Raw genomic sequence first — 17,141 nt, 5'->3', positions numbered from 1 at the left:
AAACATTTACATCAGACAGCTCTACCCAGAATGTGATAAGCAGATGGAATGGTAGTTTCTAGGAATACAGGTATGCACATATAACAACATGGTGGAAATAAAAATGATTGGTTTTGAAAAACTTGTTGCTGCCACCATTCTCAAAACAGACTGAACTCCCATGGGTCTTGAAGTAAAAAAAAACACTGTGGGTCATAAATCAGTCTTTTCAACTATATCAGTATTTCTGAATGACAATATAGTTTGTCAGCGGCAGTGTTTATTATATTTGAGGTCAATGATGCACAAAATGCTATCTCCTTGATACTATAAAAAGCTGTTACTCAATTGTAGTTGTTGTGCCTCTCCCTCACTCCCCTCAATTCATATGTTGAAGTCCTGGGCCCCAGTACATCAAAATATGAATTTATTTGGGTATAGTGTCTTTATCAAGTTAAAATGAGGTTATCAGGGTGGGCCCTAATCCAATGACTGGTTGGTTCCTTGTAAAAGGGGCAAAGTTGGAAACAGACTTGCACTCAGGGAGAAGACCATGTGAACATGAAGACAGCCACGTACAAGCCAAGGAGAGTAGCGGGGAAGAGATCCTTCTCTCACAGCTCTCAGAAGCAGTCAACTATGCCAATATTTCAATTCTGAATTTCTAGCCTCTAGAACTGTGAGGTAATAAATTTCTATTGTTTAAGCTACTCAGTTTGTGATAATTTGTTATGGTAGCCACAGGAAACTAATATAGAAGATTGATTTACCACTATCGTAAGTAATCTATACATTTTCATACAGCAACCCCTATCTCCCACATCTTCCTATTTCTATTTTAATACTTCAGTGGGTTTTCTCAGAAAATGATTTGATATCAGAAGTTCAGGCATGACTTTGCAGTTGCATAACTGAAAATGAAATGTGAACAGATTATAAATAACTTGTTTATTCATTTATAAATGAGTTATGAAATGTTACTTTATTGTCGAACCCCTTACCAGTTCCTCCCCCTTTAAAATTATTTAGCACATAGATGGGGTTAAAGTAGAATAAGAATTAAAAAAAGACTGCCAAGAAAACCAGATCTCTCCTTACCATAACACTGGCCTCCTAGTGTCACTGAAAGAATCACACAGATGGGGAGTTCATTGATTGTCTTGGGGATAATAATTGTTGGGGAATGCAAAAGGAGGGTCTGGATCTTATTAATGGGAGTATCAGTGGACTTAAGTGCATATTATGTTGCACTTTAGTTCTGATAGTACAGTACTTCAACGACTTCATACATGAAAAACTGATCTTGTTTTTTTGAGTTTAAAGAAGAAAAAGTTTACAGCACCTATGTTTACGGAAGGAAAACTATAGTCTAATTTCTTCAGTACATCTGTTTCTTATCAATTTATGAAATCAGAGAACATGCAAGAAACATGATAGTCACCAAAAGTGGTTAAAACTACCAACTACAATACATTGAAAATACCACATTTAGGATACAATTATATACTGAAAAAGATAGCAATGCCAAGAAAAAAAATTTAAAAAGATCTTGTTAAAAAGTTCTCATAAGTTGTGTTTAAAATCATCCATTTTAACATCTGCAAAAAAGCCAAATTTATTATTTTACATCAACATTATGGAAATTAAAGAGAACAATCAAGTTGTCTCATGGACCGGAAGGTGACTTATTAATTCCCTTTCATTTCCAAACCTCATTAAGCAGTCACTACATTTATGAGGTAAATCAGCCGAATGCTTGAAATCTAGATGAATTTTAAGATCTTCAATCTGTCCTGTTGAATATTCACAATATTGACATAAATAAATCCCTTCAGATAAATGTGAATTTAAATGTTTGCAATATTCTAGCATACTTGAAAAGCCTTTCCCACAGTCATCACAAACATGAGGAAAAATTTTAGTATGTTCAATAGCAACATGCCTGTTAACATTTGTATGAAGTCTACTCCGAAACCCACATACTTGACATACAAAGAAGTTTTTACATTTGTCAAATGTAATTTTGCTTAAGAGGCTGTACTGTCCATGTTCTCCATTGTTATACTTATCACTTAACTCTATTAATTTACATGCATGCTCATTTACCACATGGCTATGCAAGTCTTCTGGATCATTCGTTTCATGTTCACAGAACTGACACAAGTACTGTTCATCACAGCTGTGCTCCTGGAAATGTAGGTAGAGTTCACTGCTTGAGGAGAACTGTACGTCACACTGCTCACACCAATAAAGGTGATCACTAAAATGGGTGTCTGCAATGTGCTGGCTGAGGTTCTCAAAAATTACTGTCTTATAATCACAGTATTTACAAATGTAGGGATCCTCCTCATGCAGTTTGGCATGTTCGATCAGGAGCATGTTGGTAGAGAAACTTTCTTTGCATACTCGACAGACATTTGAATCAGTACGCTTATGCTTCAAGATCATATGCTGCTTTAAATCAGAAAAATATTTGCTGTTGAACTCACAAAGTTCACATTTATAGAGGCCACTGCTATTAGCTCTCAGTAAAGGCCATTTCTGCTGGGCAGTCACATTAAAAGCTTGGCTCTTGTCAAGAATTTTGCAAAGTTTAGCTGGTGGCTCTTCATCAGTTTGGTCTTGGAGACTCTCAGAGGAATTGTTTTCTGTCTCTATATCATAATCTTCAGAAATTGCATGCACTTCCGCAGCAATTGGAACATCTTCAGCAGTGTGAACTTCTATAGGGCTCTCCTCTTGAGTTTGCTGGTTGACTGATTCAGGGGAGTCGCACTCTTCATCACAAATTTCAATATCAGTAGATTTTTCTAAAAAGTAAAACAAGCCTATTATTATTATTATTACTAAATAAGACCTACTAAATAAGTCATTGGCAAAAAGAAATTTACTTTACTTATTATTTTTTCACTGATCTATATAAAATGTGCAAATTCTATTAATTACTTTCCGTTACCTGTAGAAAAGGCAGTGTGGTCTAGAATTCTAAGTACAGGACTGGGAACCAGGTAGTTTTGATTTCTGTTTCTGGCCTTGATTCCATCTGTAAATTTTGGCAAGTCATTTGATGTCTCTGTATCAGAATCATCATCTGTGAAAAGGGATTTGGAAAAATATTTATTATTTATATCAAAGCATTAAACATTATTATAAAACAAACTACCAATGTTTTAAAATATAATTTAGAATTCCAACAGAACTAAGGACTTAGATTTAGCTATGAAAAGCTTTGTTATCTGTGTACCACAGATACACAGAAAATCTGTCCAAACAAGCAACTACTTTTGCTTCCATACCCTATTTGGACTAGAATACACTTTTTAAAGTTACTTGGGAATTTTAACTTGAAATTACTGAGTTTGAGTCAGTCTTTATTCCCTCAGCTCAGCCCCAATGTTTTATTTATTTTTTAACATTTTTATTGGAGTACAATTGCTTTACAATGGTGTGTTAGTTTCTGCTTTATAACAAAGTGAATCAGTTATACATATACATATGTTCCCATATCTCTTCCCTCTTGCGCCTCCCTCCCTGCCACCCTCCCTATCCCACCCCTCTAGGTGGTCACAAAGCACCGAGCTGATCTCCCTGTGCTATGCAGCTGCTTCCCACTAGCTATATATTTTACATTTGGTACTGTATATATGTCCATGCCACTCTCTTTGTCACAGCTTCCCCTTCCCCTTCCCCATATCCTCAAGTCCATTCTCTAGTAGGTCTGTGTCTTTATTCCCATCTTGCCCCTAGGTTCTTCATGACCATTTTTTTTTTTCTTTTTAGATTCCATATATATCTGTTAGCATACAGTTTCGCTTTTCTCTTTCTGACTTACTTCACTCTGTATTACAGACTCTTGGTCCAACCACCTCACTACAAATAACTCCGTTTCTTTTTATGGCTGAGTAATATTTCATTGTATATATGTGCTGCATCTTCTTTATCCATTCATCTGTCGATGGACACTTAGGTTGCTTCCATGTCCTGGCTATTGTAAATAGAGCTGCAATGAACATTTTGGTACATGACTCTTTTTTTTTTTAATTTTATTTATTTATTTATTTATTTATGGCTGTGTTGGGTCTTTGTTTCTGTGCGAGGGCTTTCTCTAGTTGCGGCAAGCGGGGGCCACTCTTCATCGCAGTGCGCGGGCCTCTCACTATCGCAGCCTCTCCTGTTGTGGAGCACAGGCTCCAGACGCGCAGGCTCAGTAGTTGTGGCTCACGGACCCAGCTGCTCCGCGGCATGTGGGATCTTCCCAGACCAGGGCTCAAACCCGTGTTCCCTGCATTGGCAGGCAGATTCTCAACCACTATGCCACCAGGGAAGCCCCATGACTCTTTTTGAATTATGGTTTTCTCAGGGTATATGCCCAGTAGTGGGACTGCTGGGTTGTATGGTAGTTCTATTTTTAGTTTTTTAAGGAACCTCCAGACTGTTCTCCATAGTGGTTGTATCAATTTACATTCCCACCAACAGTGCAAGAGGGTTCCCTTTCCTCCACATCCTCTCCAGCATTTATTGTTTGTACATTTTTTGATGATGGCCATTCTGACCGATGTGAGATGATATCACATTGTAGTTTTGATTTGCATTTCTCTAATGATTAATGATGTTGAGCATTCTTTCATGTGTTTGTTGGCAATCTGTATATCTTCTTTGGAGAAATGTCTATTTAGGTCTTCTGCCCATTTTTGGATTGGGTTTTTTTTTGATATTGAGCTGCATGAGCTGCTTTTAAATTTTGGAGATTAATCCTTTGTCAGTTGTTTCATTTGCAAATACTTTCTCCCATTCTGAGTGTTGTCTTTTCATCTTGTTTATGGTTTCCTTTGCTGTGCAAAAGCTTTTAAGTTTCACTAGGTCCCATTTGTTTATTTTTGTTTTTATTTCCATTTCTCTAGGAGGTGGGTCAAAAAGGATCTTGCTGTGATTTATGTCATAGTGTTCTGCCTATGTTTTCCTCTAAGAGTTTGATAGTGTCTGGCCTTACATTTAGGTCTTTAATCCATTTTGAGTTTATTTTTGTGTATGGTGTTAGGGAGTGTTCTAATTTCATTCTCTTACATGTAGCTGTCCAGTTTTACCAGCACCACTTATTGAAGAGGCTGTCTTTTCTCCATTGTGTATTCTTGCCTCCTTTATCAAAGATACGGTGACCATATGTGCATGGGTTTATCTCTGGGCTTTCTATCCTGTTCCATTGATCTATATTTCTGTTTTGTGTACCATACTGTCTTGATTACTGTAGCTTGGTAGTATAGTCTGAAGTCTGGGAGCCTGATTCCTCCAGCTCTGTTTTTCTTTCTCAAGATTGCTTTGGCTATTCGGGGTCTTTTGTGTTTCCATACAAATTGTGAAATTTTTTGTTCTAGTTCTGTGAAAAATGCCAGTGGTAGTTTGATAGAGATTGCATTGAATCTGTAGATTGCTTTGGGTAGTAGAGTCATTTTCACAATGTTGATTCTTCCAATCCAAGAATATGGTATCTCTCTCCACCTATTTGTATCATCTTTAATTTCTTTCATCAGTGTCTTATAATTTTCTGCATACAGGTCTTTTGTCTCCTTAGGTAGGTTTATTCCTAGGTATTTTATTCTATTTGTTGTAATGGTAAATGGAAGTGTTTTCTTAATTTCACTTTCAGATTTTTCATCACTAGTGTATAGGAATGCAAGAGATTTCTGTGCATTAATTTTGTATCCTGCTACTTCACCAAATTCATTGATTAGCTGTAGTAGTTTTCTGGTAGCATCTTTAGGATTCTCTATGTATAGTATGTCATCTGCAAACAGTGACAGCTTTACTTCTTCTTTTCCGATTTGGATTCCTTTTATTTCTTTTTCTTCTCTGATTGCTGTGGCTAAAACTTCCAAAACTATGTTGAATAATAGTGGTGAGAGTGGGCAACCTTGTCTTGTTCCTGATCTTAGTGGAAATGGTTTCAGTTTTTCACCATTGAGGACGATGTTGGCTGTGGGTTTGTCATATATGGCCTTTATTATGTTGAGGAAAGTTCCCTCTATGCCTACTTTCTGGAGGGTTTTTATCATACATGGGTGTTGAATTTTGTCGAAAGCTTTCTCTGCATCTATTGAGATGATGATATGATTTTTCTCTTTCAATTTGTTAAAGCCCCAATGTTTTAAAGTTAACATGGACAAGCTGAAATGCCAGTCAATAGAGAAAACTGCACTTCAACATCAGGTCTTTCTTAAACAGACTTTATGTTTTAGAAGTTTCAGATTTATAGAAAAAAAAAAAAAAAGACAGTACAGAGAATTCCCATATATCCTGCATTCAGTTTCTCCACTATTAACATCTTACATTAATATTTGTTACAATTAATGACCAATACTGGTAAGTTGTTATTAACTAAAGTCCATACTTCATCCAGATATCCTTGGTTTTTACATAACCTCCTTTTTCTGTTCCAGGCTCCCAACCAGGATACATACCATTTAGTTGTCATGTCTCTAGGCTACTGTTAACTGTGGTAGTTTCTCAGAATTCCCTCGTTTTCGAAGACCATGACAATTTTGAGGAGACTGGTAAGGTATTTTGCAGGATGTCCCACTAATGAACTTTGTTTTTTTTTCATGATTAGACTGTGATTATGGATCATTGGGAAGGAAACACAGAGGCAAACTATCATTTTTATCACATCATATCAAGAGTACATACTATTAACGTGGTTTATCACTGCTGACGTTGAACTTGATAACTGGGGTATTTATCAGGTTTCTCCACTGTAAAGTCACTCTTTTACTTTCCATACTCTATGCTTGGAATTAAGTCACTAAGTGCAGTCCATACTTAAGGAGTGGAAAGTTATGCTCCACCTCCTTGAGTGAGGAGTATCTACATCAATAATTTGGAATTCTTCTGTACAGATTTGTTTCCTCTCCCTTAAATCAGCCATTTCTCCAAGAAGCCCTCGTTCCTTTTATTGGAAAATGGTATTAGAAACCAAGATCTGGGCACTGGATGTGCTCATTGTTACTGGGCTGTCATTTCTGTTAGGCCTCCTCAGCTAACAAAGCAAAAAATATGTGCATGTACACTACCATGTATATATAGATATACCCATAAATGTTTCTGTATGTAACCATTTGTGTGTATATTAAGCCAAACATGAGTTCACACTGATGTCTCTGACTCTGCATGTTCTTTTTTTAAAATTTATTTTTCAAAAGTATTTATTTATTTATTTATTTATTTGGCTGCACTGGGTCTTAGTTGCAGTACGTGGGATCTTTTAGTTGCAGCATGCAGCCTCTTAGTTGTAGCATGTGGGATCTAGTTTCCTGACCAGGGATTGAACCTGGGCCCCCTGCACTGGGAGCACGGAGTCTTAACCACTAGAGCACCAGGGAAATCTCTGCATGTTCTTTAAATAATTTATGTTTCTGTGCCTATAATAGGAGCTCACGGGAACTGGGGGTTTTGATTATTTCAGAGGAAGAAGAGAGCAAATGTAAGTTACTATTCATCTAATGCTCTAGAAAAGAGGAGTCAATAGAAGATACAAGATTGAAAATGACCAAATCCTTCACCCTCTGTTCTTTCCTTCCATTAGCCCTCCAGACTGAAAGGTATAGCTGAGTGGAAGAACTGTGTGTAACAGTATTCTTCACCTTTCATCATAAATGGTCCAAACTCTGGGTCATTCCTGCTTTGCCACTGATTCCTAGCTGATTAAAATTGATTTAGGAGGATCTGTTTTTGATTTATATCTCTGAGATAATGTTAAAAATTAAAATTCACTTTCTTACACAAAACTCTTGTTTTCTTAAGTTTAAACACTTGCCCATTTTGAAATCATCACTTTCACCCACATTTTCAAAAAAGAAATGAAAAATTATAAAAGCAACTTAATGAAAAATATTTTGGAAAATTTAGATATACCTTTGTTGTCAAAATATTTTAAGTCTGGTTGTCTCATAGAACAAACACTATAACAATGATCAGAAAAAATGCCATTGAATCCATCTGCAATTCTGCTTATTCCAGAGGAATCTGAAAACAAAATTTTAAAAATTTCAAGCATACTGAACATATATACATTTAATGACACCCATCTCTTTATCCAACATATATAAAATTTCACAGTATTTGTAACAAAGTATTAACATTTCCCTCAATTCTCAAGGCTTTTATAACTCAGATCTGACACTGACTTTGAGCTTTGAAAGAACCATAAATTATACAATTTAAAATATAATACTTTGAAGCACACAAAGATACATTTGCCTTGGTCAGAATCCCACAAAATATAAATATGCAATATACGTGTTCATTGCAAAAAAACAAAAAAACCCAAAAAAACAAAAAAAAACAAAAAAAAACAAAAAAAAATCCCAAAAATAACAAACCAAAAAAAAACATTGAATTAACTACCAAGAAGATCTGCCATGTACTGTAGGAAAAGCATAACACATAGGAGAAAGTTTGAGGACCAGTTAGGGCCCTGAATACAGTCATTTCAACTCTTGCCTGGGAAATGCCAGTAAGCAGTAAACCAGGCTTAATTTCCTCAGATATGAAAAATGTGTAAGTTGGGTTGGTTAACAGGTATACCTGAGACTGCCCCAAGTATATGCACGTGGGTTGCATTTGTTACAGATGGCCAAAGACATCTTATTTGCTAAGACAGCAGAGCCAACCTCAAAGAAAGGATATAAAATTACACAATCAAAATGAAATTCATATTTCTGAAAATAATGTACAAGATAAAGTATTTTCCCAATGATGCAAAATATCTTCCACCAAGGTTATTGCTGTGCCTTAAGCACAAGCTTGGGAATCACACAGGCAAATATCAATTATGCTGTATAATTATGTAACCTCAGATATCTAATTTTAAATATCTATAAACCACGAAGTTGTGAGGATTAAACAATGTCTGCAAAGTTCTGATGTGTGCCTAGCACATGGCAGACATTGAGAAATATATTTTCAGACAATTTATTTAAAGTTTACTCTTACCTAAAAGTTGACCCAGATATTTAACTCTTATCAGATCATTTATGAGAAAATGATGGAAACACAACTGCATGGGAATACACGGCCTAACTTTTAAATAATTTAATCACACACTGACCTGAATAACGAGAAGGGTGTAAAGTCTTCCTTTTTCTTTTTTTAGGATATTCATTCATATCTTTTTAATCTAAAAATGGAAAAATTTAACAAATATATCACAACTGTTAATATTGTTATAAAATTTTCTTCTAACCAAATAATTTATTGGCAATAGGAAGTATGAAAATCCACTTCATAAGAGAAATGTTAAACAATCCTTCTGCTTACATTTTGGATTTATTTTTCTGATCAAGTTTAAATGCAGGACACCAAGTTCTGTTTTCTTTCTTACTGAGGTCGAGAACTCCTTTTCAAATATGGATGCAATTGTGAAAACTGGATAATAACATTAGCCTTATGCTTAAATTATTTTTTATAGAAGACAAATTGTGCCTATGGCACCAAATTAAGAGTTTTACAGGTACATTTCTTACAGTTGGGAATATTTTGACACAGTTTTGAAGCCACAGGTAGATACATTCCCTCAAAAAAATACTGTCACAAATCTGTATTGATGCCCTGGCTTCAGGAAAAACAAAAAAACAAAAAAAACAAAACTCATTGTATAGAAGCTCAGAATATAATTTTCAAGAAAAAAATCCTTTTCTGACTTATGAGGTCACATTCAACATTCTGTCGAGAACAAAAGAGTACGGCAGCCACTGAATGATTAAATTCCGACAGACTGTTATAGAATTGACTAGTTTTACTACATCCCACTTACTTGATATAATTCTGAATACTGGAGTGAGGAAAAATGAATTACAGGAAGTTTTCACAGATGGTAAAAAAAATGCCTGTAGAAAAAAACATGACAAAAGTCATAAGAGCAAAAATGTAGTTCATTTCTGAGACTCAAGAATACAATGGTGGACTTCCCTGGTGGCACAGTGGTTAAGAATCTGCCTGCCAATGCAGGGGACATGGGTTTCAGCCCAGGTCCGGGAAGATCCCACATGCTGTGGAGCGACTAAGCCCATGTGCCACAACTACTGAGCCTGCGCTTAGAGCCCTCGAGCCACAACTACTGAGCCCGCGTGCCACAACGACTGAAGCCTGTGCGCCTAGAGCCCATGCTCCACAACAAGAGAAGCCACTGCAGTGAGAAGCCAGCACACTGCAACGAAGAGTAGCCCCCGCTCGCTGCAACTAGAGAAAGCCTGTGTGCAACAACAAAGACCAAACGCAGCCTAAATAAATAAATAAATAAAATTAGTTAAAAAAAAAAAAAAGAATACAATGGTACCAGATCTTAGTCAACTAGAAAGCTATACAGAATTAACTCAAGTACAATATTCTTTTGAACATACTGTATTAAGTACTAAAACTTGTATAAATCCATAAATATGTGACTATATGTAAATATGTGTCACGTTTTGTTGAAATGAATTTACCTTCTAAAGCTATAGTTGTATCTTAACACCAAAATAGGAATATAAATCTCATTAATTTATTCAGCCACAGTGAAAGCCAATATAATGCAGGTCAACTCCAAATTAGACTTTAAACTGTTTAAATCCTTATAGATTATTTAATAAAGAATAATAATCATTTGAGCACCAATTATGTACCATGCTGTGTACATTATTTTATTTAACCCTATGATTTGCAAAATCCACAACACTCTCAAAATCGCTATTCTTTACCCTTTGTTACTGATGAGGAAACTGAGGCATAAATTTAAGTCAGTGGAATACTTAATAAGTGACAGGGCTGGGATTTGAACAAAGATCTGATTTTGAAGACCATGCTTTCAATCCCTTTATTTTAGTTGTGGAAACAAATAGGGAGATAAAGTGATCACCCCAATTCAAGTAATAGATTAGTGTCAGAATCAGAACTGCCTACTCCATTTCAGATTAGTGTTCTTCCCCCTGTAGCAGTGGGAAAGTAAGGAATGTCAAGAAAAAAAATGCATTGTGAAGTCTTCTCTACCAGCTTATAAACTGCTTTTCTTATCACCACAGTGATATACTATATAGCAGGTAGAACTTGGCATCATTACTAAGACCATCTCATTTCTAGTGGTAAAGAACTTGAGGTGAACATACTGTTTTTGCTGCTTCACTAAGTTCTGGGTATATCAGCACTACACGTGCTGTGATACTACACTTATAGTGCTGTTGAGTTTATTGCAAATTTTCCTTATTTTATTTGATCTTCACAACAATCCTGTGAAGTACATAGAAGGGCTACTGTCAAATCCACTCCAATTTTACTGATGAGGAAACAAACTCAGGGAAAGTCAAGTCAACAAAGTAGCAGAACCAGAGATGAAAAAGCATATCTTCTGACTTCTGGGTTTTGAACAACTAACCGTGTGAGTAAATCTTCATTTCTAATCACTGCTACTAGAGAGTTACGTCTTGCTTCCAGTTCTTACTCAGCCACCAACTGGGAGGAGGGGAAGGGAATCACCCAAAGAAACTGACAACCATGATTTACAGAAATGGTATCAATATATATAATGCCTCACCTAACAACACAAATAGCATTCCTTGAGCCCACCCCCATCAAGTGCCTTAAAAAAGAAAAAAAAGAAAAGCTGTTTTCATATTTATGTAATAAACTAAAATCTCAAGACTTATTCCTAATACCTTTTGTACACTTCCAGAATTTACACAGCTAAAACCTTTATACTTCATGTTCTAAATGTTCTACAAGTATCAGATAGAACACTGAACACTGTCAGCCGAGCATGTTAAATACTTCAAATTCTTTCAAAAAAGCAAGAAAAGGAAACGAAGCATGGCATTAGAATTAATGTTGCAAGCTGGCCTGGATTCAGACTGTCAGGTGGAAGGAATAAGATTACCTTGATCAGCAATTGTTTGACTCCTACTTAGGGCTAAACAATATCCAAATGCTCACCAGACCTCCTTTAAGCCAAGATGGTAAAATGCCCACTCAAGACCAAAAATGCTAACCATCCTTCATTTCAGCAAATGTTTTTAAGTGTCTTTTGCATGTATAACTGCCCTGATGAAGAAGTTTGGCTTTTTTACTTAGGTATGTCACAGACACATTTGCTCACCAGTCCTCCTTTCATTGGGAAGATTCTGAACATGCACCTTTTAACTCAACTCCCCTTCCTCACTTAAAAACAAACTACAGATGTAATATACGTCACTGCAGCAAAATTAGAAAAAAATTAAAATGAATTGAATCACTTAGAATCTATTCATCCAGAAAAACCACTGTTAACATTTTGGTGCATACACACCTAGACATTTTTCTCCTGCTAAGGTATTCACAAATATTTTACGTTTACAAAAAGAAAATCACGCCATCCAAAACATTTTTTTTTTTAAAGCAACTTACAAGACACTCGTCAACATCTTTCCACCTGTCATTTTTTTTCAACAATAAAAACGTCTAAGTACAAAACACACTACAGATAATAGGCAGTCAGCACTTACATCAAAGGGTTCAACCTTTCTAAGGCCTTTCATGCAATGTAAATATTCTCTTTCTAATTGGTATAAACGTAAGACAAGCATTTACAATAAAAAGCTACAGTTTTCTTCTAAAGAGTTTTAAAAGCACGTTCTTTTCCACCCTCATTTTGAAACAAGTATATATTTTCCAGATTTTAAAAGAAATGAAACACAAAAATGCCACAGGAAAACTTGAACTTGAACCCACACTATATGTCCAATTTAGTGTCAGTCTTTGTTTTATCTCTTTGCTAAGAGAAAACTGCCTCAAATCACTCGTGTCCCTTGGTTGTACTGAAAAACAAGACCGAAAGGCGTTATAAGCACCCTAACAAGTGGCTTACGCTATACTGGCTGGAGACTTATAGCCGGGACCGAGGCTTGAAGGTTGAGGCTAGAGGCGCGGTCAAGGGACGCGCCGCCGGAGGGTCAAGATGTCACCCGCAGGGTCTGAGGGCCAGCGTGGCACCGACGGGTGTCCCGGGCCCAGACGCCCGGAGGGGCCCCGCAGGAGCCACCGGGACCCAGCCGCCCCCACCCCGGCGCCACGCACCGGCCCCACCCGGGCCCGGCGACTAGCGGAAACTCCCAAGCCCCGACCCCAGAGGCACCTTTCGGAAAAAAACAGCGGGGGGCCGAGGCGAGCCAGGGTGGAAGCGTCCTCCACAGGGGATGGAACTGCCTTCGGGATGGGGGAGGGGAGCGCCATCCTGCCTGAAAACGAAGGCAGGATTTCAGTTTAAAAGACGCCATCCGGTCTTCCCTGCCCTCTCCCGCAGGAAGCTGCGCCCGCACGCCCGCGGCCCCTGCAGCAGTGCAGCGCCCGGCCCGCTCCGCCCTCACACTCACCAGTCCTCGGGCCCCGCCCGGCCAGCCCAGGCGCAGCTCCGAGGCGGCGGACGAGGCACCCGAGCACGTTCGGAGGGGCCGCGCAGCCCTGCCCTTGGGCGCACGGCGGCGGGCGGCGCCGCTCTAGCCCTCACGCTCCCGGGGGCTCCGCCGGGCCAGCCCCACTCCCTCCCCGCGCGCCCTCTGCCCTGCCTGCCAGGCCCCCGGCCCAGGCTCGGCGGCCGCACTCACCGCCTCGCTCCGCGCCTGCGCCGCACGCCTCAGGGGCCCGCCGAGAGGGCGGGGAGGGGACTAGGTGAGAGTGGGGGCAGGGGAACGGGTGGCTTGGCCTCACAGCACACCCAGCCTGGGAGGGACCACCGGCCTCAAGCGCCGGGGGTGGCCCGGCGGCCTGCCCCTCCCCCGGCAGGCACCTCCGCGCCGCGGCGGGTCCCTTCCGGGCGGGGGACCGCCCTTCCCGAAACGAGCGGGCGATTCCACCCTCTAGAATTGCTCCCGGCGAGGCTGCCGAGGGAACTTTCCCCCCCCCCGCCCCCGGCCCTCCCTCCCGCACGGAAGAAGTGGGAGAAGCGACGCGCGCCAGGCGGCCTTTTCCCACTAAGCTCCGCCTGGGGACGTGCCAGAATGGTCTTGCTCGGGGTAGGTAAGGCATGTGGCGTTTCAAACCCCAAAGAGGGGCCTCAGCCTATTGGGGACAAAAAGGGCAGCTGTCCACGGGGCAGGAGCGTTAAGCTCTTAAAAGGTCGTGAATCATTGTTAGGCTTTAGCCGGATTCCCTGACTCAAAAAATCTTGGTGGAATGAGTGTGAAATTATAGCGGATTGGATTAGATGATTTAACTCCTTTTCCGACCTTGAGTTTCTAGGAGCAGAGGTAGAGAGGATTAAATTAAGTAAGCGTAAATAAACTTGTGAACAGGGTGTGGTCACATGTTTAATCTTTTTGACAAAGAGTTAAGGTTGTTAGTCCCAATTTACAAATTAGTAAAGTGAGCTTGTGAGGGTCTAGAGACTAGGTTTTATTCATTTTTGTAGCCTCAGCACCCGGTCCAAATAATTGTTAAATGGATGATGAAGCCCATATGGATCATCATGTGCCCAAGGTCACTCTAAAAGTCAGGACTGCAATCTGTGTCTTTTTATCCATACGTCTACTGTGCTTTTCTTGCTTACCACATACTAACCAACCAACCAACCACCGGATAGTTATCATAGACTTTACTCTGACCCCTTCAACTATCTCCCAGGAGATAAAGTCATATTTGAAAGAGACACTAGTGTGTGTCTCGATTTTTTACGATTTCATAACTTTTATGTGTGTGTTTAGCCCCAATAAACGACTATTTACGAATGCTGGCATGGCCTGAATAAAATATGAAGAGATTTAGAGGCACCTTTTAATCCTAGTATAGTAAGTTATGGCACGGAATAGGGAATTGACACAGGTTTGTGGAATTTGTAAAGGACAGTATGTTTCATTCCCTCCTCTTGGGTAGTTGGGCTGTTTCTTGACCTGATACGGTGGAAGCCACTAGGGGGTGGTATGGAACCATTTTGAAGGCTTCTCTTTGCCAGCAGTGGTGAAACCGTGCAGCGGTCCCGGGAAGGAGATCATTTTGCCCGCCAGCGCCGGCGCCTTCATTCCACTAGCGTTGTGCCCTGGCAGCGAGGAACTTTTGATTTGTGCTGGCAGCTGGACATCAGCTCTCTGTTGACTAAGACGACTCTTCTGAGAGCCAACTTATAGAAAACGTACACCTCAACTAAATTTGGACTTTATTTCTTACACCTCCCGTCTGCCTGGAACGGTAGTGTAATTAATCTATCTTCGGTTTGGAGTATGTTATTTCTTTATTGGCTTGTTAAGCATCAGGTGACGCTGATGCTGCTGTCCCAGGATCACACTTTGAGAACCACTAGCCTAAGACTTTCCCCACCCGACCTGACATTGGGTAAATAGTACAATGCTTCTCACTATTCCACAGATAGGCTCCAGCTGTTTCTCATCCGTGTGTTTCGGTATGTTTCTTCCACCTGCAATTCCTTTCCTTTGTTTCTGTCTGTAAGATCAAGCTCACAGTTTATCTCTTCTGTGAAGTCTTTGATTTTCCCTAGCGGAGATCTCTGATCACTCTTCAGAGATTTTATAGTATTTGGTGCATTAGTCCACTTATCATCAAAGATGCATTTACTGTGGAGATAATGAAGCTTTAAGCTTCAAGTCCCCGCAAGTGCATGAACCTCTTCTAGGATGAGGTACTTAATTTTGCATTTATAATTTTGTTATTTTTCTTAAATCGGTGCCCTCAGTTTGCGTAAGCTTCTGTTCTCACAAAATTTGGCTCCACCCCTGTTTATCATATTGTCTGTCCACAGACTTTGAATTCTAGTTTTATTATATTCCAGTCTGTTCCATCTCCCTGCTTAGCACAGGCATAGAGCCTCAATAAAATAGTCATTGCATATCTATCTTATGTCCAGCACTGTATTCGGTACTGGGGGTACAGTATGAGCAAGATGGACATGTTCCTTGCCATGCTGGTCCTTATAGTAGAGAAGATAGGCAATGAAACAGCACTGGAATGTAATGACTAAACATATATAAGGTAAGTAAAGAGTGTATGGGAGCTCATGACAGGTGCCTAGCTTGGTCTAAGGAGGATGGGGCAGGTAAAGAGTCTAGGGATTCAGCTTGTTGAATGAATTGATAAACTCTATCCAGGTTACCTAGCCTGATGACACTAGTGTAGACCTAACTGGGCGCCATAGTCCTGACTCAAACATGAGGCAACGGCATGCCGTAGTCTTGCATCAGGGACCTCACATTCCCAACAGAGAAAACTGGACTCCGTAATTCTGAGCCATCTACACGGCAGAGGTCTTCCAAGCAGCCAGCCTAGTGCTTTCAAAACCAGCAAGCCCAGATCTAGCCAGCCAGTCAGTCCACTCACTTTGCTTCCTTCAAGTAGGCAGAGATAGTCTTTTGGCTCTAAAAGTCTTACTCCATTTCTTCTTCTCTGAACCTCATCTCTGGGATTCTACCTAGACTCTGTACTAGGTCAAGTTCTCTTCTTGGCAATAAAACTTTTTCACTCAGTGCTCAATTTTCAATTGCTATTAGTCTTTATTGTTTCTTTAACTGGATGAATCAATGAATGGATACATAAAATCAGACTAGACTTCTTTTTAAATAAAATTTTATTTATTTATTTATTTATTTTTGGCTGTGTTGGGTCCTCGCTTCTGTGCGAGGGCTTTCTCCAGCCGCAGCGAGCAGGGGCCACTCTTCATCGCGGTGCACGGGCCTCTCACCGTCGCGGCCTCTCCCGTTGCGGGGCACAGGCTCCAGATGCGCAGGCTCAGCAGCTGTGGCTCACGGGCTTGGCCGCTCCGCGGCATGTGGGATCCTCCCAGACCAGGGCTCGAACCCGTGTCCCCTGCACCGGCAGGCAGACTCTCAACCACTGCGCCACCAGGGAAGCCCTAGACTTCTTTATTAGAATATTAATTATACCTTCCACAGTGTTTGTGTGACACTTTTCATTTTCTAGAGTATTGACTTTATTTATAGCATCTGGGAAGGAAGGTCAAGTGTTGTATCCATTTGATAAATTTGAACTCAGACACTCATACCTGTGAGGATCTGAAGGCTAAACCATGTCAAGGGAAACTGAGGTTAATAGATGATGAAAAGAAGTAAGTAGGTACATTTGATATCCCTAGGAAGTAAATAGGTATATTTGATATCCCTAGGAAGTAAATAGGTATATTTGATATCCCTAGGAAGTAAATACAT

The 17,141-nt window shown here is 39.7% G+C and overlaps 2 protein-coding genes across 10 annotated transcripts in view; one reads left to right on the top strand and one right to left on the bottom strand.

Moving 5' to 3' along the window:
- Positions 1 to 912: 912 nt before the first annotated feature.
- On the bottom strand, positions 913 to 13,832 carry ZNF639 (zinc finger protein 639). 6 transcript variants are annotated; one of them, XM_059920548.1, is made up of 7 exons: positions 13,578 to 13,832; positions 13,109 to 13,211; positions 9,785 to 9,857; positions 9,080 to 9,148; positions 7,885 to 7,995; positions 2,936 to 3,070; positions 913 to 2,789 (listed from the first exon to the last, which is right to left on the bottom strand). In XM_059920548.1, the coding sequence occupies exons 4-7, from the start codon at positions 9,135 to 9,137 to the stop codon at positions 1,636 to 1,638; spliced, it is 1,458 nt and encodes a 485-aa protein (XP_059776531.1). In that variant the 5' UTR covers positions 9,138 to 9,148; positions 9,785 to 9,857; positions 13,109 to 13,211; positions 13,578 to 13,832; the 3' UTR covers positions 913 to 1,635. The 6 variants fall into 6 exon arrangements, with proteins under 6 accessions (XP_059776531.1, XP_059776532.1, XP_059776533.1 ...); XM_059920549.1 differs by lacking the exon at positions 13,578 to 13,832 and adding an exon at positions 13,347 to 13,536; XM_059920550.1 differs by lacking the exon at positions 13,109 to 13,211.
- Positions 13,833 to 13,889: 57 nt separating this feature from the next.
- Positions 13,890 to 17,141, top strand: part of LOC132364650 (cyclin-Y-like protein 1) — a 74,173-nt gene continuing 70,921 nt past the window's right edge. The window contains exons 1-2 of one of the 4 annotated variants that reach the window (XM_059920558.1): positions 13,910 to 13,985; positions 14,924 to 15,153. Coding sequence is in view for 1 of the 4 variants with exons in the window: in XM_059920556.1 (XP_059776539.1) it covers positions 13,971 to 13,989 (19 nt within the window). In the remaining 3 variants the exon portion in view is untranslated. Of the gene's footprint in view, positions 13,990 to 14,923; positions 15,154 to 17,141 lie in introns of all 4 variants that reach the window. The other 3 variants (XM_059920559.1, XM_059920556.1, XM_059920560.1) reach the window with 3 other exon arrangements.

This window comes from Balaenoptera ricei, chromosome 4 (genome assembly GCF_028023285.1).
Source record: "Balaenoptera ricei isolate mBalRic1 chromosome 4, mBalRic1.hap2, whole genome shotgun sequence".
Taxonomy (NCBI): domain Eukaryota; kingdom Metazoa; phylum Chordata; class Mammalia; order Artiodactyla; family Balaenopteridae; genus Balaenoptera; species Balaenoptera ricei.
This window is presented reverse-complemented; position numbering and strand designations above follow the sequence as displayed.

Bases quoted from the DNA above. Each gene is read 5' to 3' on its own strand.
- ZNF639 (XM_059920548.1), bottom strand. From the start codon at position 9,137: ATGAATGAATATCCTAAAAAAAGAAAAAGGAAGACTTTACACCCTTCT. The intron at 7,996-9,079 runs GTCAGTGTGTGA...TTTTGTTTTCAG, and splicing joins ACACCCTTCTCGTTATTCAG to ATTCCTCTGGAATAAGCAGA. The intron at 2,790-2,935 runs GTAACGGAAAGT...TTTACTTTTTAG, and splicing joins CCACACTGCCTTTTCTACAG to AAAAATCTACTGATATTGAA.